The sequence below is a fragment of the Calidris pugnax genome, unplaced genomic scaffold (genome assembly GCF_001431845.1).
Source record: "Calidris pugnax isolate Ruff unplaced genomic scaffold, ASM143184v1 scaffold41, whole genome shotgun sequence".
Classification (NCBI taxonomy): domain Eukaryota; kingdom Metazoa; phylum Chordata; class Aves; order Charadriiformes; family Scolopacidae; genus Calidris; species Calidris pugnax.
In genome coordinates, this window is record NW_015094509.1 from 1103263 (window position 1) to 1127387 (window position 24125).

Consider the following 24125-nt stretch of genomic DNA (forward strand, 5'->3'; position numbering starts at 1 on the left):
GGGAAGGGGGAGGAATTAAAATCAGTCGTAGTTAGCCTTGTTGACACAAGCCAGAACATACCTGCAGGACACCTGGTTCCAGAGGAGTGCAGCAGCTCCTTCAGCTGATGCTCATTTTTGGAAGAGGCAGAGCCTGCCAGCAGGGGCTGCCAGGGGCAGCGGGATGGGAAATCTCTCCCTCTGTCCCTAAGGCACAGCAGCGCTCCCCGGCAAAACCACTGCTGCTTTCCAGCACTGCCCTGTCCCCCAAAACCAGCTTCTTTTTAGCTAACACAGACCCCGGCCCTTATCAACCCAGCTCACTGTACACTTGTGACACATGTGGCAGTCACACCGAACCATAAAAAGTAGGTATTAGATACACAGGAGGAGCTGTAACCTTCTGGAGTCCAAGGAATGGAGCAGAAGAACAAACTGAGCCAGCGGAGCAATCCAGGATATGTAAGGGCATAAAGCAGTGTTTGTTTCCAAAGTCACTATTAAGAGACTGTCATTAGATACAGCTCTATGATTAGGAGGACTTTTATACTCAGTCATCTACTCCCACCAACAGGCACTTTCAGAATATTCCTGCAGCAATTGCTTTTTCTACCCTTCTCTGTAAGAGTAAGTCAAGGACAAGGATCCCACAGCACTCCTTACTGTTAGTTGCAGCACAGTACAAAAATAACCGTATGCCTAGTAACTTTTCTGATAATCCTCTGAGAATTTGTATTGTCTATATAGGCAAAAACACCTTTGAGAACTAGCTATTTTTCTTAAAAGAAGCTGAGGATTACTAAAAAACTTCTTTTCATTGCTCGGTGTCCTTTAAACTCTTAGAATCATTTCCAACTCTTAAGTACATGTTAATTAACAGCAGGTGGACCTGCTTTGGCAGGAGGGCTGGACTAGATGCTCTCTGGAGGTCCCTTCCAACCCCACAGCATTCTGTGATTCTGGGATGAAGCACAGTCCCTACAGACCTTGATCACGGAGCCACAACAGTAGGGATCCAGAGCATGCCCTTCATCTAAACCTGCAGGAGGGCTGAACCAGCCACTTTGGTAAACCAGAGAAAGACAATTAGTGTACACCCTCCACACACTATTTTCTAATCTGAACTCGCTGACAGAAGCCAAATTGTAAAATTGAGGTGCAGCAGAAATGTCTGTATTGGAGACATTTCACCTTGATTATATAGCACAGTTATAGAGCATAAATACACAAAATAGGTTTCTGCATAGGAGAACAGCTTTTATACAAGATTAAAATATAGACAGGGATTTCAGACTAAAATCCATGGTACTTAAGTGGTTTTGCATGGAGATACATAAGCATCAACCTGAATAACTTGCTGGCAAGTAGTGGCTTATCCTAAAAATATTAATAAATACCTTGTAAAACTACAGAATTATTAAAAAATCCAGCTCTGCTACCATCAAAGCCAGTGTGATATAACAACTACTAAAGCAAATAAATAAATAAAATCTTGTTAGTCACTTCTGAAAATTCTACCAGTAGGGATAAATTTCAGGGTCCAAATTTAGTCAATTATTTATTTTATCAAGTCAATATAAATACACCTAGCACATCGTGGAAAAGACACAGCTGAGATTCTGGTTTTAGGGGACAGCTTTGAAAACTAAAATATTTTTTTAAGCACCCAAATTTTAAACACTTATTTAACCCTTTTACCCTTGACTAGAAACTTATGTGTGGTCTTTCAGGTGGAAAGAGTATCTTCTGAAGATACTGTAAGCAAAGTAGATGCATCAAACAAGATCTTTGAAGCCAGAAAAGAAAAGGACACAAAATCACAAATATCTTCCAAACTTCTTAAGTGATGCTAAAAAGTCATGAAGATTTCTACTGAAATTGCAGACGCTTGGCAAGGTAGACAGACTTCATGCTACTCTGGAATTTATCAACTTTTTGCATTGGAATTCTTTTTTTATTCGTAATTTCTGTAAAGAAAAATGGGTGAGAATCACCCCACAGAATCTCAGAATTCAAAGAAACCATCCAAGACCAGGCAGTCCCAGTCCCATCACTCCTCCACAGGAGGAAACAGGAGCCAGGAACAACACCTGAGAGTCTCACTCCATTTGTAACCAAGTTATTAAGGTACAGGCAGGTTCTTTCTGAACGTGCCTCTCCTACTTAACACAGCCATGCAGATTACTTTATGAGAGAGAACGCCTGCCTTTTCAATGGGTCAAAACAGACCTTAAAATTTAGCAGCGATTTTACTGGTCATGCTAATGACGGCTTCATCATCAATGATATTCATACACTCCTGTCATTAGTATTCATACACTCACGCAGCTTGTAATTTCTACTAAGTTAATATAGTCCTCAGAAAGCTGCAAAGAGGTATCTCAAGGAAACTGGGTATTTTCCTTAAATAGGCTGGAAGTGCTCTACATATCAAGTTCCCAGCAGATGCTGGACAACAGAGGCGAGAAGTTGAGCTGCTATATTGCAATAAAGCTTAAAGCAAATAACTCGAATGTAGAACATGAAAATTAAGCAAAGTCACCAGCAAAAAATGACTTTTACTTTGTTTATTAGTTTCACAAATGTACTTCAGAGTTGCCTCACTTAATGGAACATGTATAGAGTTACTAATTTAAATAGAGTTACTAATGTAAAGTGTCAGGAGCCAAGACTTCCTAGAATCACAGAACGATACGGGGTGGGAAGGGACCTCTGGAGATCATCTAGTCCACCCCCCTGCCACAGCAGGTCCACCCAGAGCCGGTCCCACAGGAACGTGTCCAGGTGGGATTAGAATGTCTCCAGAGAAGGAGACTCCCCCACCTCCCTGGGCAGCCTCTGCCAGGGCTCTGCCACCCTCACAGCAAAGAAGTTCCTCCTCATGTTTAGATGGAACTTCTTATGTATACGTTTGTGCCCATTTCCTCTTGTCCTGTCCCTGGGCACCACTGAGAAAAGACCGGCCCCATCCTCTTGACGCCCTCCCTTTAAGTATTTATAGGCGTTGATCAGATCCCCCCTCAGCCTTCTCTTCTCCAGACTAAAAAGACACAAGTTCCTCAGCCAGAGGGACTCAGGCAGAGCAGAGGGGGAGGATGACCTCCCTTCAGCTGCTGGCCACACTCTTCCTGATGCACCCCAGGATGTCATTGGCCTTCTTGGCCACAAGGGCACGTTGCTGGCTCATAGTCATCCTGTTGTCCACAAACACTCCGAGGTCTTTTTCTTCAGAGCTGCTCTCCAGCAGGTCAGCCCCCAACCTGTATTGGTGCCTGGGGTTCTTCCTCCCCAGGTGCAGGACCTTACATTCGCCCTTGTTGAACCTCATTAGATTCTTCTCTTCCCAGCTCTCCAGCCTGTCCAGGTCTCACTGGATGGTGGCACAGCCTTCTAATGTGTCAGCCACCCCTCCCAGTTTTGTATCACCAGCAAACTTGCTGAGGGTACATTCCATCCCTTCATCCAGCTCATTGATGAACATACTGAAGAGGACTGGACCCAGTACTGATCCCTAGGGAACACCACTTGTCATGGACCTCCAACTAGACTCTGTGCCCCTAATCACGATCCTCTGAGCTCTGTCTTTCAGCCAGTTTTCAACCCACCTCACTGTCCATTCTTCTAATCCACAGTTCCTAAGCTTATCTATGAGGATGCTGTGGGAGACTGTCAAAAGCCTTGCTGAAGTCAAGGCAGACAACATCCACCGCCCTCCCCTCATCTATCCATCCAGTCATGACATTGTAGAAGGCTATCAGGTTAGTCAGACATGATTTCCCATTGTTCCCATGTTGACTACTTCTGATAGCTTTCTTCTCCTCCAGATGCTTTGAGATGATGCTCAGAATGAGACGTTTCATCATTTTTCCAGGGATGGAGGTGAGGCTGACCGGCCTGTAGTTTCCTGGATCCTCCTTCTTGCCTGTTTTGAAGGCTGGAGTGACATCGGCTTTCCTCCAGTCCTTGGGCACCTCACCTGTTCTCCAGGACCTTTCAAAGATGATGGAGAGTGGCCCAGCAATGACTTCTGCCAGCTCCCTCAGCACTCACGGGTGCATCCCATCAGGACCCATGGACTTGCAGATATCCAGTTTATTTAACTGTTCTCTAACTTGATTTTCCTCAACCAAGGGGAAGTCTTCCTTCATCCAGACTTTCTCTGTTTCCTCCAAAGTCTAGGACTCCCGAGGGCTGGCCTGAGCAGTAAAGACTGAAGCAGAGAAGGCATTCAGCAACTCCGCCTTCTCTGCATCCTCTGTCACCATGGCACCCGTCTCATTCGACAGCAGGACCACATTTTCTCTAGTTCTCCTTTTGCCTCCAATATACTTAGAAAAACCCTTATTGTTGACTTTCACATCCCTTGCCAGGTTTAATTCCAAGGAGGCCTTGGCTTTCCTCGTTTCATCCCTGCAGACTCTGACACCACCTCCACCACCTGAGTCAAGAAGTTATCATCAATACACGGAAGGAACCTGCTGGACTGTACATGTCTGGCTGTGTAGCCTTCCCAGCAGATATCAGGGTGATTGAAGTCCCCCATTAGAACCAAGGCCTGTGAAGTCACATCATTTCTTTTTATTCTTGTAGTTTAGCTTAAAGTTTTGGCAGAGCTTCATTAATGTCCCGTGAACACATATTTATTTCTTTGAAAGCATTTTGTATACTCTCATTTCTCTTTTTCCCTTGTGAACTACAAAAATAATTTTGTTTTCCCCGAAGAACAAATAACAACATTCCAACAGATTGGCATCAGAACCACATCAGTCCTGTCAGACAGTTATCACCATGCCAATGCTACAGCTAACAGAGCATGGCCAGTGGTTTGTTTGGTTTCTTTATCTGTCTACCTTTCCTGGAGTACTATTGAAAACTGCTAGAAAGAAAACAATACTAAGCTCAAAATCTTGTGTGCAGTGGCATGCCAACAACCATGACCTATCTCATATATTAGCAGTTGTCCCAGCTAAACTTCAGAAACTATTACATTAACTCTTCAAGTGTTATAGATGTTTGTATTTACCAAGTGCACAAGGCACACCACTAAAAAGGTCCATATTCACTTTCAGTTGGCACAACTAGTGCTTCCACTTAATTCATAAGGCTTTGGGGCTAGCCTAAGATGATGCTTATGTGCTTTCACTTAATTCATAAGGCTTTGGGGCTAGCCTCAAAACTAACTTTATGTGAGAGTGTGGTAAGCACAGCACACATGGTGGGACTCTTTGGGAAGAACTTTTCTTGTGGAGGTGGAAAACCAAGCTGGACTGATAGCCCTCCTGCCCATTATAGAAGTCCTTATTATAATTTATGCAACAGAACTATCAGCCTTTCCCAAAAGCCAGCATAGTCCATCTAAGACCTTCACTTAACTTCCACCTAGTTTGTATCACAGCCAACTGTGCAAGTTACAGTCAAACTGGAAACCCCTTACAAGGGATAATTATAAAAAAAGTTCAGAAGAACTTTCAGCATCTTGCTGTTTGCCCCTCTATAAGGGGCTCTAAATAACATGATGACTTTGTGCATGAAGAAGTGCAGTCACTGTTTATAGATTACTTCACGCCACTCAACTGTCCTCCTATTTGTCTACGTTGTTTTTCTTGATAGAGGGTTTTTTCTCGCTTTTTAAACAAGAGCAATGTATTATAGAGAAGAGTTACATAAACCTTATAAATAGACTTATTCAAACTGGTTTGAGGGGGTGGGGAAGATTATGATACATCGAATCACAACAGGATAAAAACTGCTTTGGAGTCTTCAGATTCACATTATATTCTTGTTATCACTACAAATAAGTAAAATACATATTCAGAAGTTACTTATCCCCTGAATAACCTGCAGGCTCCATAATGTACTTCAAATTATCAAAATTAAAAATTCTTATCCTTTAGTATTAATGAATCAGAACAAAAGAGGACATTCCAGTCGGAAGGAACCTACAACGATCACCAAGTCCAGTGGCCTGACTACTTCCACTGGCAGAGCAACTGGAGAGCAACAGACATCATCTACCTGGACTAATGTAAAGTGTTTGACACTGTCCCTGCACGACATGCTGGTCTCTAAATTGGAAAGTAATGGATTTGATGGATGGACCACTTGGTGGATCAGGAACTGGCCGGATGGCCGCACTCAAAGGGTTACAGTCAACAGCTCAGTGTCCCAGTAGAAGCCAGTGATGAGCGGCATTCCTCAGGGGGTCAGTACTGGCACTGGTGCTGTTTAACATCTTTGTTGAAGACATTGACAGTGGGATTGAGTGTACCCTCAGCAAGTTTGCCAACACGTGTGTAGTGCAGTCAACACACTGGAGGGAAGGGATGCCATCCAGAGGGACCTGGACAGGCTGGAGAGGTGGGCTCATGCCAAACCTCATTAAGTTCAGCCAAACCAAGTGCAAGGTCCTGCACCTGGGTCACAGCAACCCCAGGAACAAATACAGGTTGGGTGGAGAATGGACTTAGGAGTGCTCGTGGATGAGAAGCTCCACATGAGCTGGCAATGTGCGCTGGCAGCCCAGAAAGCCAACCCCATCCTGAGCTGCATCAAGAGAAGTGTGGCCAGCAGGTCACCGGAGATGATTCTGCCCCTCTGCTCTGCTTTCATGAGCCCCCACCTGGAGTGCTGTGTCCAGCTCTGGAGTCCTCAGCACAGAAGGACATGGAACTGTTGCAAAGGGTCCAGTGGAGGGCCACGAAGATGATCAGAGGGATGGAGCACCTCTGCTATGAGGACAGGCTGAGAGAGCTGGGGTTGTTCAGCCTGGAGAAGAGAAGACTCTGGGGAGACCTTATAATGTCCTCCCAGTACCTACAGGAGAGACGGGGAGGGATTCTTTATCAGGGAGTGTGGCAACAGGACAAGGGACAATGGTTTTAACCTGAAAGAGGGGAGATTTGACAAAGGTTTTAACCTGAAAGAGGGGAGATTTGGGCTAGACATTAGGAAGAAAATCTTTCCTGTCAGGGCGGTGAGACACTGGCCCAGGTTGCCCAGGGAAGCTGTGGATGGTCCATCCCTGGAGGTGTTCAAGACCAGGCTGGATGGGGCTTGGAGCAACCTGGTCTGGTGGGAGGTGTCCCTGCCCATGGCAGGGGGGGTGGAACTTGATGATCTTCAAAGCCCCTTCCCACTCTAACCATTCTATGATTCAGGGCTGACCAAAAGTTAAAGCATATTAAGGGCATTGTCCAAATGCCTCTTTAACACTGACACGCGTGAGGCACTGACCACCTCTCTAGGAAGCCTGTTCCACTGTTTGACCATCTTCTCAATAGAAATGGTTCCTAATGTCGAGTCTAAACTTCCCTGATGAAGCCTTGAGCCATTATCACAGGTCCTGGCACTGGATCCCACGGAGAAGAGATCAGCACCTCCCTCTGCTTCCCTCCTCAGGAAGCTGTAGAGAGCAGTGAGGTTGCCCCTCAGCCTCCTCTCCAAACTAGAAAACCCTGAAGTCCTTTGCTGCTCCTCAGAGGACATGCCTTCCAGCCCTTCCACCAGCTTTGTTGCCCTCTGCACACATTCAAGGACCTTAACATCCTTCCTAAATTGTGGGGCCCAGAACCACACACAATACTCAAGCTCCAAACTAGAAAACCCTGAAGTCCTTTGCTGCTCCTCAGAGGACATGCCTTCTAGCCCTTCCACCAGCTTTGTTTCCCTCTGTACACATTCAAGGACCTTAACATCCTTCCTAAATTGTGGGGCCCAGAACCACACACAATACTCAAGGTGGGGCCACACCAGCACCAAAGACAGCAGGATAATGAGCTTACAAAGCAGATTGATTTGACAACACTGCCTCTGATCAACTGCACAGCAGTTTAGAGAATGTCAGATGATATCAAATCAGTAAGAATTAACTTCATAATGGAGCCATAAATGGTAAATTTTTCACACTTAAATGTAAGACCAAACACAACTTGATTTTTGGAAATTAGCAACGACATGTATCAGCTTCGATGCTTAATGAAAATGTGTTAGATTTTATTTGTAATTTTATAGCTAAATGAGCGATCAAAGCTTGTGTATAAATATATAATGAACTCATTTCAACACTATCCCCTTCACAAGAGGCAAAAGGTAACATCTGTGCATTTAAGGAAATCCGACAACCACGTACACAAACCACACGTACATGGTTTAAGAAAACCACACACGGTTGGAAGAAACAAAAGGAAAAGTTACTGGGATGTATATTTAATCAACCAACCAACCAATATAACTCAACAGATAATATCATTAAAAAAATAACACACACAACAAATAGCAGGCTCTGCAGACAGACAACTTGTAAATCATTGCTGTGTACGAGCCTGTCACACACAGAGGAGCACAGAGAGGACCAGACAAAGCAGATGCAGTTGAAGTGAGCTTCTCACCATAGCTTCAACCTCTGCGAAACGTTAGTGCAACATAAAATAGGCTCTACCAATTCAACTTACAGATCAGTGGGGGTTGGCCTCTTCTCCCAAGGGAATAATGCCAGGAGCAGAGGAAATGGTCTGAAGTTGGGGCAGGGGAGGTTTAGATTAGATATTGGGAAGAATGACTTTCCTGAGAGGGTGGTCAGGCACTGGAAGGGCCTGCCCAGGGAGGTGGGGGAGTCACCATCCCTGGAGGGATTTAAGAAACATGTAGATGTGGCACTTCAGGGCATGTTCTAGTGGCTGGGGTTGTGGGGATCTTGTGTGTGTGTGTGTGGTTGGACTCTGCGATCTCAGAGGTCCATTCCACCCATGACGACTCTGTGATCAATAAAACTCACGGCGCTCTCAAGAAATTTACAGTGAGAACCCCCACAAGGCTGGTTTTCCAGAGCCCCCTTCCCAGGCCCCAGCATGGTCCTGAAGGCTGGAATAAGACTCTGGGGAGAATTACGTTAGCCTTGCAGAAACTCCCAGTGCTCTACAGCAGTTTTAAAAGACCTGCCTAACCCTGACTTTCTGACTACCCAGCACTGTGAAACACGGGGGTTCAGTCCAACAGGAGGCTTTAACAATTCATCACGGAAAAAAATAAAGCCCGTTAACTTCTAACAGCAGAGCCTTCAGGGACTGCCCGGCATACTAAAAAATGCGAACACACTATCCAGACCAGAAGTGATTTCCTCCTCTGGCACCATTTATCTTCTACAAAGTTTACGATTTCTGCAGAAGGCATTTAATGATCAAGCTTTCAAGACACCAAAGCGATTCTTTCAGCTTTACAATCACTGTTAACAAATTTAAAGGAAAATAACATCTTCAAAGGTAGCAAGACAAAACTTGAGCTAAACATTGTTGTGGTGGAAAAATGACAAGCAAATGTATACCCAGTTGAAACAAAATAATGGATTTCTGATGCAAGTCCTGACAGAGTATCTTGTTATCCTCAAATTTTCAGATTTGCAGCACTGTAGGAACACTGTTCCAAAGGGATTCATCAGAACAAAACCCAACTGAGCTCTGTCTGTGACACCTTCAGTGCCTTCTAAGATATAGTAGGAACTGTTACTACAGCCAGAAAAACCTCTTTGTCCTTGAAAAAATACCCAATGTTTAGCAATGAATCATGAGGAAACTATTCATTTTTGTCCCATCTAGAATGATTAGTAGACTAGGAGTCCAAATTCCCTATAACCCATTACTCTAACGAGCAAATGAAAAGGTCTAAACTCTACTCCAAATCTAAACAGGCCATTAAACCTGCCTGTGCAGGACACAGCAGCTTCGCAGCTCTGGCCACTTGAGAATCTAAGCCCTTTATTGCTGTGCCAGGCAAGCCTGCTGCAACGTCCCACCTGCCACCCCCAAAGCTGGACAGAGATGTCATCGTGGCAACACTACGACTGAGGTGCCCACATCCTGAAAGTTACAGGACTGAAAAAAAATTTAAAAAATTCCGATGCTAAATGTAACTAAAATTCCATTTTCAACTTTAGCTTAAAAATTAATTTAACTAAATTTAGTTGAGTTTAAAAAAATTGAATTTAGTTTAAAATTCCAGTTATAATTTTAAAACTCCACTTTTAAATTTAGTTTAGCTAAAAATTCCACTTAATTTTACTGTTAACCATTGTAAAATTAACTCCAAGTCAGGTACCAAAATATTCCTGTGCGATGAAAACTATAACAAGTTTTGTAGTGTATTATTAGGCACATGAGGATTTGAACGGGCTTTGTTCCCCTGTCACTTTACACCTTATTTCACATAGACTGGGTTTGCTCTCCCACAAATTATCAGAGTGAATGGGAACATCTGGACCAGTTCAATGCTTTTTAAAATTATTATTAAATAAACTATGCAAAAAGGACTTCTTCCCCTCATCTTTGTCTGCAGATACACTGTAGCATGATTTATGATCCTCTCATTTGGACCCTCTTCAAAGATTTATTTTCAGTAAAGGGAAAAATCTCTGAAGATGTTCCAGACACTTGTAATCAGACGTTTTGCCCCCTCATTTTTATTCATTTTGCATGTTGGAATTTTTTGAGGGAGGGAGGGAAGATGGCTTTGTTTAATGTTCAATTCTTTACTCAGCTGATAAACCGTATAAACTCAACACAAAATGTAAGGCTGTGTGAACCGTGTACGTGTGTTGTCCTCACCACATCAGCTGACCTGAAAGATCGTATTTTCAAACAGAGTAACTCATGCAGGAAGAAGAATTAGAATTAGCTGAGAGCAAGAATATAATTTCAACCTTATGGAAAATACACTCTCCCTCTTTGTCACGCTGGCTGGTTTAGACAGACCCGCATCTCTCGGTCATGGCGATGGGAAGAGGCCTCCCCCAAAGGCTGAATGCGTGTGTTCACGCGCTTTGCCTTAGTTTGACCGCATAATCCTTGAATTGCTTCTAAAGTTTTTCTGAAGACGCATATTGTAAGATTTTAAGAGTGAGAAGGTGGGGAGTGGGGATGAGACAGGGGTGAGTAATGGTAGGTTTTACTGAAAATGCATACAAATCTTTCTTTTCTCTACATTTATTAACAGGTTCTTGCTTTCACGGTTTTCTAGGTAGAAGCAAAACATTTTTTTAGCTCATTTTTCCACTCAATAAGGATAAGCTTGGTGACAAAGGAAGGCTGGTTTGAGGAAATAAGTCTAACAAATGATCATTAACAGTAGACTGAGGTCATGAGTTATTATGCATGAATGAATACACAGAGAACGAAGTTAAGGGGGAACAGGAGGCTGCAGAGTCAAGCTTCCATACACATCTCAGGCTACAAACTTTCCTGATATTTGAAATTAAGAACTACTGCAGCACTGAGTTACTAGTAAATGGCAGCTTCGTTTACCACCAGAAACTCATCTCTATGTAACTCAGCTCATGCAAAAGCAAAAAAATTGGAAAATCTCAATATACAGTGCACTAATTCACCTCTGAAAAACCATGCTCACAGCACTGGAAGAGAAAAGAGGTTATCAGCCACCGTTCTACATGGTTCATACAGACACATCCTAGCAAAAAGAAACTCAAGGATCACTGTTGGCCTCTTCCTATTCTCAAGAACACCGAGCACTTAACCCAAGACATTATTTCAGACAGAACCTGGAACTCTGCTCTGACTACTACTGCAGTCAGAAGTCTGTGCTACGTTAACCTAGGCTAAGAGTTTATGTGTACAAAAATCTCTAGGAAGAAGTGTGAAAGGAGAGGCAGCTGCCGATCCGTCGATCAGCACAGAAACGTCCAAGCAAAGAAAGGAAAGAATGCCCCATAACCTACATCCCAGCTGATACACAGAGCTTTCCTTCTTAAGCTCATTCTTCTAGCTTTGGAGGGCACTGGAAACATGCACATACCTTCTTAAGGCACACACTTTCTGCCCGCTCCTGCAGGAAAATAGATAACCCCACCATCCTCTGGGGATCCAGCCCCGAAGCCAGGCACAAACACTGCGTTACTCCCAGCACTGTTTGCTCCCACTCACTCAGAATGCCTCATGCCTCGAACAAACCTCGCTCAGAGCCATCAGTCCTGACCTGCCAACTCCTTCCAGCACAGGCCAATCCATCCTCCTGATGTATTTGTGAGGGCAAGGATTGTTTAAGCCACAGGGTACAGACCTCCCCCTAAAACCTTCCTGTGTGAGACCATTACTCACCAGTGAACAGCTGCTCTTCGGGCTATCCTTTATTCGTGGCTATTTCCTCATCCCCACGGGAGCCAGCATTTCTCTGTGCTACCAATTACACCTCCTCCTACGCTGCAGCAGTTTCAACAGCCAATTAACCACCTTGGCGAACCCCCCGCTTATCCTAATTCTGTGAGTCTACTCCAAGGCAAGGCAAACTCCACCCAGCAGGCCTGTGCTCTGCTACCACAAACCGGCAACAAACAACGATGCATTATTGACATTTTAAGGGATTATTTAGTTTACGCCATAAGATTTTCTTTTCTCTCTCGAGCAGGGCCTGTCTGCAGCCCATCCCCGCAGCAGGCCGTCCTGCTCGGCGGCGTGGGCCCAGGGACGGGCCCAGCCTCATGCGGCGCCTCGGCTGTGGGGGCAGAGGGGGGAAGCAGCGATACCCGGCTGGAGGGGACCTCTCCATCACACTACACACTACCTCGTTCCCACACCTGCAGGAATAAAAACTGAACTCACTGGGCTTGGTCATCTGTTGGTCTTTTTTTAAAAAAAACCAAAAAACCCACTTTGTTTAACACTTGCCATTTATCCCAGTGAGTACAGAGGGTATTTCTTGTTCTTTATTAATCCTTGCACAGAAGTCCTGATTCTCAGAAGGAGTATGAAAGCCAAGGGACTTTTTAAGGGCTTGGGTTTGTCCACTGAAACTCTAGAGCGTTTGACAGTCCTGCACACATCAACACCGCCTTCCCTACCTCTCCTCACACCGACACTGCACACCTCTGGTACCCAAAGACAAATGAACTGTCAAGCATGCTCAAAAAAGGAACAGAGCTGATAAAGAGTATTTCCTTGTTTGAGAAACTGCTTAGGCTTACTGCTCCTTTTCCCTCCCACAGTCAAAATAGACTAATTTTGCTGTTTCACTTTATCTACCTATTTTCTCATACAGCTGAGGCTTGGGAGGTGGTAGGGGACCCTGCAAACAGTAGGTTACTTTTCCAATATTCAGTTACCTGCCCAGCAGAATATGGTGATGTTTAGACTACACTTCTAGATTTACTCCTTTGAGGTGCTATGCAGAGTTTGAAAGAACGTATCAGAACATCTGTGTTTTATGCTGAGAACTATGGCCATCAGCTGGATTCAGATGAGGCACGGAATTTAGTCCTGTTGCTTCCACCTGTCCATCCCTATTCACAATTTCTCCTTGCAGCTAGAACGCTGCCTTTCCATCACATGACATATGAGGGAAAAACATTCCAGGTTTTCCTAATTCCTGACATTCATTTGGTCAAACTGCTTCTTTTCCCCTTGTTGTTTTGTGCACACCATGCATAAATGATTCTGTATACAGAAGCAGGGCAGGTCCAGATATGTAAATAAATAAATTCTACACCATCTGAAAAATCAGTCTGTGCTGGTGACCTTCTAGTCTCAAGCAGAGGAGGCAGCATGCCACATGTACAGATTGTTTTACCTTTGGAATCCTGGACACTCTCAAAAACAAGCTCTTACTAGGATAAACTGAACTATACTTGCAAAAGTCAGAAAAAGAACATTTTAGCACTTGGCGCAATGGCAAACTTAACAATTCAAAATTATTGTGCTAAAAGTATACGAAAGAATATTTCTTTCAAAAAAATCCTTTGTTTAATTAAATGCTATTCTTATGTTACTTACTTCAGTAACACATGCTGATGCACGTGCAGAAAATGACAGGTGAATCCTGACATCTCCAACCTTAGCCTGGGAGCTAATGCCCTAAAATACTGAATTTACTTTCATGTATATTCAAAGGATTCAAAGGGCAGACAAGGGACTCAATACACATCTAAAATTGCTGCTTATCACTCAAGTGCAAGGCACATAATCCTTACACAAGGGAAACTCCTCAAGACACTACCTACGTTAACCACAAGCAGAAGTCTTTACCTTAGAGCACTCAAATGCACTCAGCTGCCTAAAGGCCCTGACTCAATTAAAACTATCTAAATCCTTACTATTCCTACTCTCTGCCTTTTCTACCAGAAGATGCCATCCGCTGAAGCAGCAGTTGTTGAAAATGATGGCACATTAGCTTACACCCCGAGAAATGTAAACTAATAACGTCTCTTCACACCCCAACAAATTAGGAGCTGGAGCACCCACTCAGTTTTGCTGCCTTTGATGAGATGAACTATAATCTCTCAACAAGGACAACCACAAACAGATTCCAGCTGAGAATCTCAAACACTTTTTTATACTAGCATCCTGTTTCAAATAGACTACTAAGGCTAGAAGATGCTAACCAACCTAAACAGCACTGGCAGCATAAGGCCCTGAAAAATAGAGGGTAAAGTTAAGAGAACGCACTTTAAGGTTTAAATTTTTAAAGGAAATTTTCCCAAACATCCTAAGTCACTACAAATGTGACTAGAATGAGATCCATAAATCTCTATGATGTAAGCCTACATAGAGGCCTCCAGTCTTGCATCCTGTGTCCTGGATTCCAAACATTTTAGGCTTTCTGCAGTGCTTGAACACTAGATACAGTTCATTCCTTTATTTTGGGCCCTAAATCATAACCCATTGCACTATAGATGCCTTCTAAAAATGTCTCAATGTAGGAACTGTAGAAATTCTGCTCCCTTATCATTAAACTTACAGCACCAAAAAATCCCAGCTGATAATCTCTAACAGGTAAGAATTTGCTGAACAGTACCTTCTTCAAGCTAGAAACAAGTACTTGCAAAAACTCACTTATCTTACATGAGTTTGATTCTGTAATTTCTTGGACAGATATGTAAAGAGGGTATCAGAAATAACACCTTGATAATTATCCTGAAAGTTGTAAATCATCACCTGAGCTCCTGATGTACCATATGAAGAACACACAAGTGGTAGGAAAAGCATGATGCTCAGAAAGTATTAGAACAGCTTACCATGCCGGGAGGGATTCCTGTTTGTGACCTCTAATTTGTCATGGAAGCCAGGACTCCTGGCAAGCCCTTCCACATCTACATCAAGGCTGGTGAAGCCATTTACTTGATTTCTGTCCCTGGTGACAGTGTTAACGCGTGTCGGGATAGGTTCAAATGTAGGGTCTAGTTCCAAGATCAGCCTGTTCAGTTGTTCAATGGACTGATCAATATCCAAAGTTGGAGAAGCTGGCAAGTCCCCAGCACTCCGTCCTAGATCCAGGCCATTTGTGTCCCTCTGAGGCACTGGCTTTGACTTAAGACTCTCAACACTGGTATGTTCTGCAGCTTCAGCAGCACCTGGCATGCCTCCTAGTCCCCTCTGCACAGCATCTCTGCTGCTGGAGCCACGTGTTGGGGTGTCCGGGATTTGGGACTGGCTCTGGACACTGTCCAAATTCTCCACAGTGTTATGAATGCCAATCCTAATTTCATTCTCTGGGGCAAAACCATATTGGTGAGCAGTGACCATCTGCTGCTGGCGTACCCAGGTCTGAGTAGAGTAGTTACTTGGGCCATAGGCTTGAGGCTGGGGTGAGACAGAAGGATTCCGTTGCAGTTGCTGAGCTGACTTTGGCTCCGTGCTTCCAAATGATCTCTCATAGAGGTGATCCACCCCAACTCCCAGGTCTGGGGAAAAAGCATTGTGATGCTCTTCCCCAGTGTTACTTCCAAAGCCATCTGAAAGGAGTGAGTTCTGACTGCTCTTGTGGCAACTGAAGTTCCCTAGGTGGGTGGAGTGCTGCCCTTCTGAGGAAGACAAAGTCCCAATGCTGTCCACGCTGCGAAGGTCATGATTGGGCACTTCGTCATCCAAAATATCAGTCTCCCTGTCCTTCTGTTTGGCGTCTCCATTCACGTGAACTTGAGCTGGCACAATGTGGCGAGTCCCACTGTACTTGCTTTGAGCATCAGTCATATCCTTGGTGGCGCTGACAGAATCCTCCAGACCAAAGCCACTAAGTAGCTCGTCCAGTTCTGCTTTCTCCTGTGGGCTCAGACCTCGTTTGACTCCTGGCACAAGGCGCTCCTCGGTCTTGTCTGTCCTGATGGAAGCTGTTGAGTGTCCCGAATCGCTGCTGACAGACAGGGTGTGATCGCTGTGATCAGGACTGCCAGTCACGGGAACGCCCTGAGCCACACCGGGGATGCTGCCGTCTGAAGAGCTCTTCTTCCTCACTTTTGCGTACAGACTGCCATCAATGGGACCTTGGGTGTGCAACACTGGGGAGGGAAAAGCAACAGGGAGAGAAAAGGACAAGGCGTTACACAAGGGCTTTGACTGGTGGTGTACCACTCAACAGAAGGACTGCTAAAATTAATGGCATTGTTTCTGCAAAACTAAATTGGCTGTAAAATACAGCATCAACCAGTTGCATTATTTTCTTTCATTTTACATTTCAACTTACAACAGCTTCCTTGATGGAAATGTAACATGCCATTCATAGCTCAAGATGAAATACAGTTCTCTTCTTTTTTATGCCGTTTTGAATGCGTGTTTATGGCTCCACAACCTCTTAATACTAATTTGAAGAATAACACTATCACAGTGCTAGAAATCTGAAAGGCAGCTCCCACGCATTCCTTTTGGAGCAAGAATGGAAGGAACCTACCAGCAATACTTGTAATATGTAATGCAATTACCAGTTCATCCATTTCTACTAGATGGTCTAATTACACCACAAAGAATCATTTACTCCTTTTCTTGGTGGTGCCAGGTAAAAACAGGCTTTCAATCAGACCTGCAGTCCTTGGAATATACGTAAGGCGTTTTCACAAAGGCATGCATTTCACATTTCAATTTTAATAAGCAAGACCATAACTCAAAAATGTTACTCCTTCCTCATCAATAATGGGAATAATCTAACTTTATTTCTGACCTCTGAGGTACTCACTCACCTAAAGTTTATGAATAACCATTCATAATAAATACGGGCTAGAACTTTCCTTTCTGTTTAGAACACTGTTAGAAAATGCAATTTTGCAGGAAAACACATCTACTAATTTTACTGAGGCTGGGTGTTGAGAACAGCCAAATTCCTGCTTCCAGTTACATGAGCAGAACTCAGCACGCTTCACTGACATCAGCTACGCGCAGAACTGGGTCAGCCAAATTTTACCTGCTTACAGGACTAATGAACTCCAGGAGAGGGCTTGGCTGCAGTGATTACATTGCTTTTGATCCCAGAACTGCTACTGGCATCCGTGAACCCTGCTGCTGCTTGCCATCTCGAGGCACACATCCTGCATTTTTTAATCTGATATACCGATTTTCTTTCATGCTGCAGCCACCAGCCCATCTTAATTAGTTCTTTTCAATAATCATCAACAACCAAAAAAGATCAATGCAAAGCACACAGTAAAAAGTGAAGAGAATCACAAGTTAGAGACTAAAATCTCAGCCTTAGAATTCTCCTATGTACATACCTCTACATGTATTATCACATGCATAGTATTTGAGATATTATACTTTACGGTTAACAGGAATGATGTAAAGTATATATTCAAGAATAACAAATACGAAATACACACAAAATGGGTAATTAAAATTGTTGAAAAAATAATCTCTTTTTCTTCCCAGAAAAAAACCCCAAAACTTCAGTAGACATTTATGTAAGTATATAAGGAAGTAAAAAAATCTATTTGAGTTAAAAACTCTACTGTGAGAATAATCTCTTCCATGTTATTTCAGAACTACCAACACTGGCAATAGATAAAATCACAGAGCACTGAATACAGGGATTTCCCTCTGGAACATTTTAAAAACTCAAGACTTCATTTGAACCCAGCTTATTCTATCCAAACCACTTCTTCCTACCTCCGCCTGTCAGGGCTTTTTAAAGCTCTCCTTGACGTTACAGACCAAGGAGAAGAAACAAAGCCACGGGAGGCACATTCTTATGATCTTTCATTGGGCTGGTTTGTCCAACTCCCACACATATCACGTTAGACCAACCTGAGGTAGATTATGGCTACTGGGCTCTTAACCAGTGTTGCAAATGAACACAATTAATTCTGTTTCTTATTAAAACCTTAGGAGTAAGTATTTCTACTGTTGCCAAGCCAAGAAAGTAAAGTGAGTGGTTCTACCTTCAATGGATTTAATGTTCATTTACCAAAACATTTATAGCAAGCAGAAAGTTCTGAGTAACTTTTCCAACCGATAGTTTGAGAATTATTTGATAATAAGAAAATTAGACCATTAAAATACAGGAACAGGCAGATTTTTGTCAAAGGTAACCAACAGCTTAGTCTACATCTGTGGCAGTTCCAGAATCAAAGAGCCATGAAGAACCCAATGCATTTCAACATCAACTCCACCACGTATTTTCAAAATAAAATTTAAATGACATCGTGATCATGAAGCTTCTGAACTACAAAACTTTTCTAGGCAACACCATTTTAGAAAAAGCATTATTCAGATATTGTACCAACGATGGCAATGAATTCATCAGTTTATAATGGCAAGAAAAGTGGTCTGGTTGGAAAAAGCCTTCACTACGGGACACACTGCCAAGTTTCCATCAGATAAAATACTTACACACTGGAGGTTATATGATAGATTTAATAGATTTTACCTAAAAATTGAAGAACAACTTTTCTTTTTTAAGGACTAGGTACTATTATTTGCCTGATGTTGATTTTAAAGATATCACATGCCAAAGACCAAAATATTCCTTTTCAGAGCAAGTCATCAGGCTAGGGAAAAAAGGAAGCAATTCCATTTGCTGTAGAATTTCTCTACAGGTATACTGTTAGAAGTTTGCTGAAGTTTATAATGTGTGAAGCCCATGGTGAAAAAAGCTGCTATGCATGAGGTTAAATATCTGTTTACAGATATTTAAAAACAGTATTAACGAAAAAAAAATACCATATCTAAGCAAAATACACCCACCTGACAGTTTCTCAACCTCTTTCATGCTGTGATTTCTCAATAAGCTCTCACTACTCCTAGTACAATGAAGCACACTTGTTGCTTCATGTGGAATTATTTAATACACTTACCACAATAAATTACAAAAAATTTAAAAAAAGAAAAACCAACACTGAGTAACTATTATGTGATTTATTTTTTATGGGACTTCTCACAGGGTTTGGCTCAGGATGGCCCAACACAAAATTTGGTTTAGAACAGAGGCAGCAAACATAAAGAGATTGAAAGGCTGATGGCCAGGAGAGGAAACCTTGCACGAATGAGTCTGTATATGTTTCACAAGTCTGTATATGAAAACATCTCATTTTTATGGGGAAACTCAGCAAATCTGATCTGAAACTTCAGCAGTAGTAACCACATTTTTGCTACGGTATTGTCCCTCTTAAAAATAAAATCCCCAAAATTTGAGACTCTCTTAAGATGACTACAACCACTTTGTATACTAACTGAAAGCTGTGGGCTGTCTGGGCTTCCCAATTACTACATGTGCTAATCAACCACACAGCCCTCTCAAAACTGAACGCCATGGCAGAAGGAATGATGTCTGCACACCAGCATCTCTGTGAACTATTTTGGCTCCATAAAACTGGAAACTAGGTTTTCTGACATTCCTATGTCAAGATTGGCAGTATGTGGAATACCAGTGGCCTAAAAAGCCCGTATAGCTGTGGCCACCAGTACTGTCTTACTCAGCGTCAGCCTAAGTGTTATAACTGAGACAAGTCAAGGTATAGTTATTAAGAAGAACTTCACAATGAAAGAATCTAACAGTTTGAGATATTTTATATACCCTGCATTATTATCTGAGAAATGCAGATTATCTAAATTAGCAGGAAATGCATATACATGAGAGGAGAACCGAGAACTCAACTAAACCAGCAATTTACCAGGATTCCCAGTCCTGTATTAAGTGCTGGAGCGTGTCCAGAGGAGAGCCACCAAGCTGGAGAACAATCCTACGAGGAGAGGCTGAGGGAACTGGGCATGGTGAGTTTGGAGAAGAGGAGGCTGAGGGGAGACCTCATTGCCCTCTACAGCTCCCTGAAAGGAGGGTGGAGAGAGGTGGGGGTTGGCCTCTTCTCCCAAGGGAATCATGCCAGGAGCAGAGGAAATGGTCTGAAGTTGGGGCAGGGGAGGTTTAGATGAGATATTGGGAAGAATGACTTTCCTGAGAGGGTGGTCAGGCACTGGAAGGGCCTGCCCAGGGAGGTGGTGGAGTCACCATCCCTGGAGGGATTTAAGAACCGTGTAGACATGGCTCTTCAGGGCCTGCTCTAGTGCCCAGGATTGCTGGGGTGTTTGTGTGTGTGTGGCTGGACTCAGTGATCTCAAAGGTCCTTTCCAACCATGACGATTCTGTGATTGAAAGCAAGCACTCAGCTATATAAAAAAGGCATTTAAGATACACAAGAAAATGTAATCAGTAAAGCATGGGATCTAGATGTCCTACTTAAGTACCCATTTTGGAAAGCCTGGCCCACTGCCAAACTTCAACAATCCCTCAGGCAACCCCCCCAAGCAGCGCTCCCCAAAGAAAGGTCACACCAGCCCCAAGGAGGATGGCAAATCCAACAGCCACTACTTTTGATACTTAGGCCAGAACTCGAGGAGTCATATGTTATCCATCTGTAAGTGCAGTGAGAAACAGACACTTTTGAGACTTGCTGTCTTAAAAATGAATACAATATTGTCAGACTTCATGAGGAAACACCTGCAATAAGGGGGCACTGAACAATTTATTTGCAACTAGACCATTTCGCCCTAGTAGGTAGCCACCTTTTTAGAAGCTTCAAACAGTAACCAAAAAATTATAATTCTGCATTATAAACAGATGAGAAAGAATAAGACTCACAGCTAAACAAAAATCCAGCTGCTTCTGAGGAGTCTGGATATCTAAACTTGCTCCTGATCATGAAAACACAATGGTTACCACACATAACAAATGTAAATTATTTTCTAATTTGCACCGGCATAGGGAAGCATTCTTAGGTTAACTTTTGGTGGGTTGGTTGGCTTTTTTTGTAAATATGTCAAGTGCTTACATGTAATATTCACTAATGATTAAAATAAAGAACTGGTGTGTGATGCTGAACAGCATTACGAATTTAATTTTACCTCAGACTTGTGTAAGATTTGTCACTGCAAGTCCACTGGAAAGAAGACAACTTAGTTGAGCTTAAAAAAAAAATAAAAAATCAATTCTACCTAGAATTTTTTCCCTCTTAGCTTGGTTTAAAAGGAATATAAAATGCTGTATGAGGCAAAAATCATAATTTTATTTTAAAATACAGAATTTCTGTAAGGAAGGAATTAAATATATGGTATCGTATACTGTTGACAGAATCTGCATTTATAGAGAACATGTATACATCAGTGGTTTTACCCAAATTTAAACTAAGATATGTTTCTGAACCAGAATAACCCAGAGATACCTAGATATGACTTTTAAATGGAAACAACCACCACAAATCTATCTCCAAAGGTTCAATGATATCGTAGTATCATAGTAGAGAACATGCACGTAGTGAAAAGAAATACAAGATCTAGATTTTGTTATATGTACATACATGTAAAATACATATATGTACAGTATTTTATGTATATAAACTCTTTATATAAACTACATACAAAAACTACATATATATGGTTTATTTGTTCATAAAACCGGAAGAAATGCACTATTCAAATACTAAATACCTTCAAAACCCAAGGTTTTGAAGTTTTTCTCACATTACATAACACCTTCATTTCATATTCTACCTTTTTCTAAATCGCAATTTTGGAATACCTCTGCACTAAGACTTCTGGATTTCACTTTACTCCCATCTTCATCCACCTATCCCTCCCCCTCCCAAGTAATAACAAACTTAATTGCAAAACTGAAGCAATTTGTGAAGGTAGAGAATATTTTTTGACCAAAGCAAGTGAGAAAACATAACAGCAATGCACGTTTTTATCCTGTGCACCTTGCTAGCACTGCAGAGGTCTCCCGCCTTCCATCCCTCATCTCAATGCACCGCTCAACACCCGCTCCCATTTTTTCCAAGGAACACTGTAAAACGCGGGAGTAACACCGCTGTCAAAAAACAAGGGAAGTTTACAGCGGAGGAGACCTAAGCAACGCTGGGATTTAGTTCAGCAAAGTGAAGGGGCCCACTTTCTTTCAGCCTGACCTCTCTTCTCAGGAGCGGTTCCAACTCCCCGAACTGCCCAGGCTGAAGCCTGACAAAATCCCCACATTGAATCGGAATGACACACACGTACCAGCACGGGAACTCTCTTATAAATGAAAGACTCAGAGCAAAGGGTACGTGTGTATTTTCACTCTCATACCTAATGCACAAAGAACAACTTACAGAAAAATTAGGAGCTGAAATACCAACACATACCAAAGGCGGTGGCTTCCTTCCAAGCCAGCGTTCCCTGGCACTTCCCTCCTTGAAATCCAAACACCCAAAGGCAGGCTTGTGAGTTAAAAAGAGTTTTCAGTCTTTCAGGCTGTTGACTTGCCCCCCGCCCCCCAGCTACCCTCTTTCCATTCACCACTTGTGAAAACCCGTAGAAATGCAAGCCAGCTAGGTAAACACATACACCACAAATCCAGCCAGAGCCGTTCTGACCCAGTCCACCTGAACAAAAAGAAGAAAGTTGCAGAGACACAAACCTTTGCACACTGTGCCCTTGTTCATGTTGCAGCAGGAAACATTACAGGAGACCTGGATTATTTTTTTCAACCTCATAAATAAATATTTCTACCTTCAGGCAAACCTGGACAAGTCCAGAGCTGCATTCCTTCAAAGTTAAATCTTTTTTGTGTGTGCTTGTCTTTTTCTTTCTCCCTCCCCAACACACACAGGCCTTCATGCCCTGCAAACTCTTCCCATATAATTCCTATAAAATCTATACAGAAATACACGTGGTTTGTATTTCCAGCTCTCGAACCACAACAAAGCTTCTTACCTCTTTGCTAGGCACAACCAGGAGCTTTCTGCAATAGTCAATCTTTGGCTCATTTAAATCAATTAATATTCTCTAAGCAAAACCCTGCGCAGAGGAAAGCCAGGGTCAGGGCAAAACCCCCATCTTAAAAAGGCAAGAAGCGTCTCTGCTCCTGCTGTTGGAGCTACAGCTGCTATTCCTGCTCCTGGAGGTAAATGGTCTTGCTAAGGAAGCATGAGTCTTGGATCAGCCAGAAAAAGCAAATGAAAATGTAAACAGGAGGGAGGAGCCTGAGGGGACAATCAGGTTCAATGAAATCTGAACTCCTGGAGCTGAGGAGGAGTGGAAATGTGTTGGCTGAAAAGGTAATTCAGGCTACAGGCTGTTTCCTTACACTGGTTCTGTTCTCAGTCTGTTTCAATGCCCAAATGAAACCCAGTGACTTTCAGCTATCATTTAGCCACACGCTTACCATTGCTTTTGATGTCTTTTTCCTAAAATAAACAGCTTTTAGAAAATGTCGTTCTTCCACACTGAACAGTCAGGTCAGACACTCTCATCCAGGTCTTCAAGAATTTGCATATTACTGAGTTCCCAGGCAAGAAAAGCTTTCTGGAAGCCCTGCAGCAGTAACACTTACTTTCAGCAGCCGCTGCTCTCAAGCTCCCAAACCCCAACTTCTGTGTCTCTGGAGTGAATCGGCTCAGGCGAGGGGCAGTGAGCCCCTCAGTTCCTCCTTTCATACCAGCTGTACCTCCCCACATGGCAACCTCCAAACTTTTGCTTTAAGCCTTACTACAAACGTACCTATGCATCACCACCATCCTCAGACAACATCAATTCTCTGTTTCAGAGACCGTCAACATTTTAACGAATTCTCAGTTGAACAAAGGATAAACATGGCTCTTGCACCCACAAAATACATCTCTACCTGTTCATTGCTTATGAAAGAAGTTAAGTTCAAACCCAATTCAGAAAGCACACATTTTCTGTTCAAATGATGCTGTTCTTGCAGATCAGTAAATGGCTGCACGTGAAACCAGCCAGGACCGATAAAAGCCATAACCCACACAACACAAGCTATGCCAGCAGCACTTCCACCCAACCAGAGCTGGCTCTCTCCTCTGGGACAATGTAGAATTGCTTGTAAACTGGAAATTTCCACCATCTGCCTCGAAGATACAAAAAGAAACAAAAAGGTGTATTAAAAATTCTGGATGCAAATTG

The 24125-nt window shown here is 42.9% G+C and overlaps 1 protein-coding gene across 6 annotated transcripts in view; it reads right to left on the bottom strand.

Annotated features, from left to right (window-relative positions):
* The window catches only part of TNS3 (tensin 3), a 251867-nt gene that overhangs the window by 54629 nt on the left and 173113 nt on the right, over positions 1–24125 (bottom strand). For all 6 annotated transcript variants that reach the window (XM_014965348.1, XM_014965349.1, XM_014965352.1 and 3 more), the window contains one exon: positions 14990–16249. In XM_014965348.1, the coding sequence (XP_014820834.1) occupies positions 14990–16249 (1260 nt within the window). The remainder of the gene's footprint in view (positions 1–14989; positions 16250–24125) is intronic.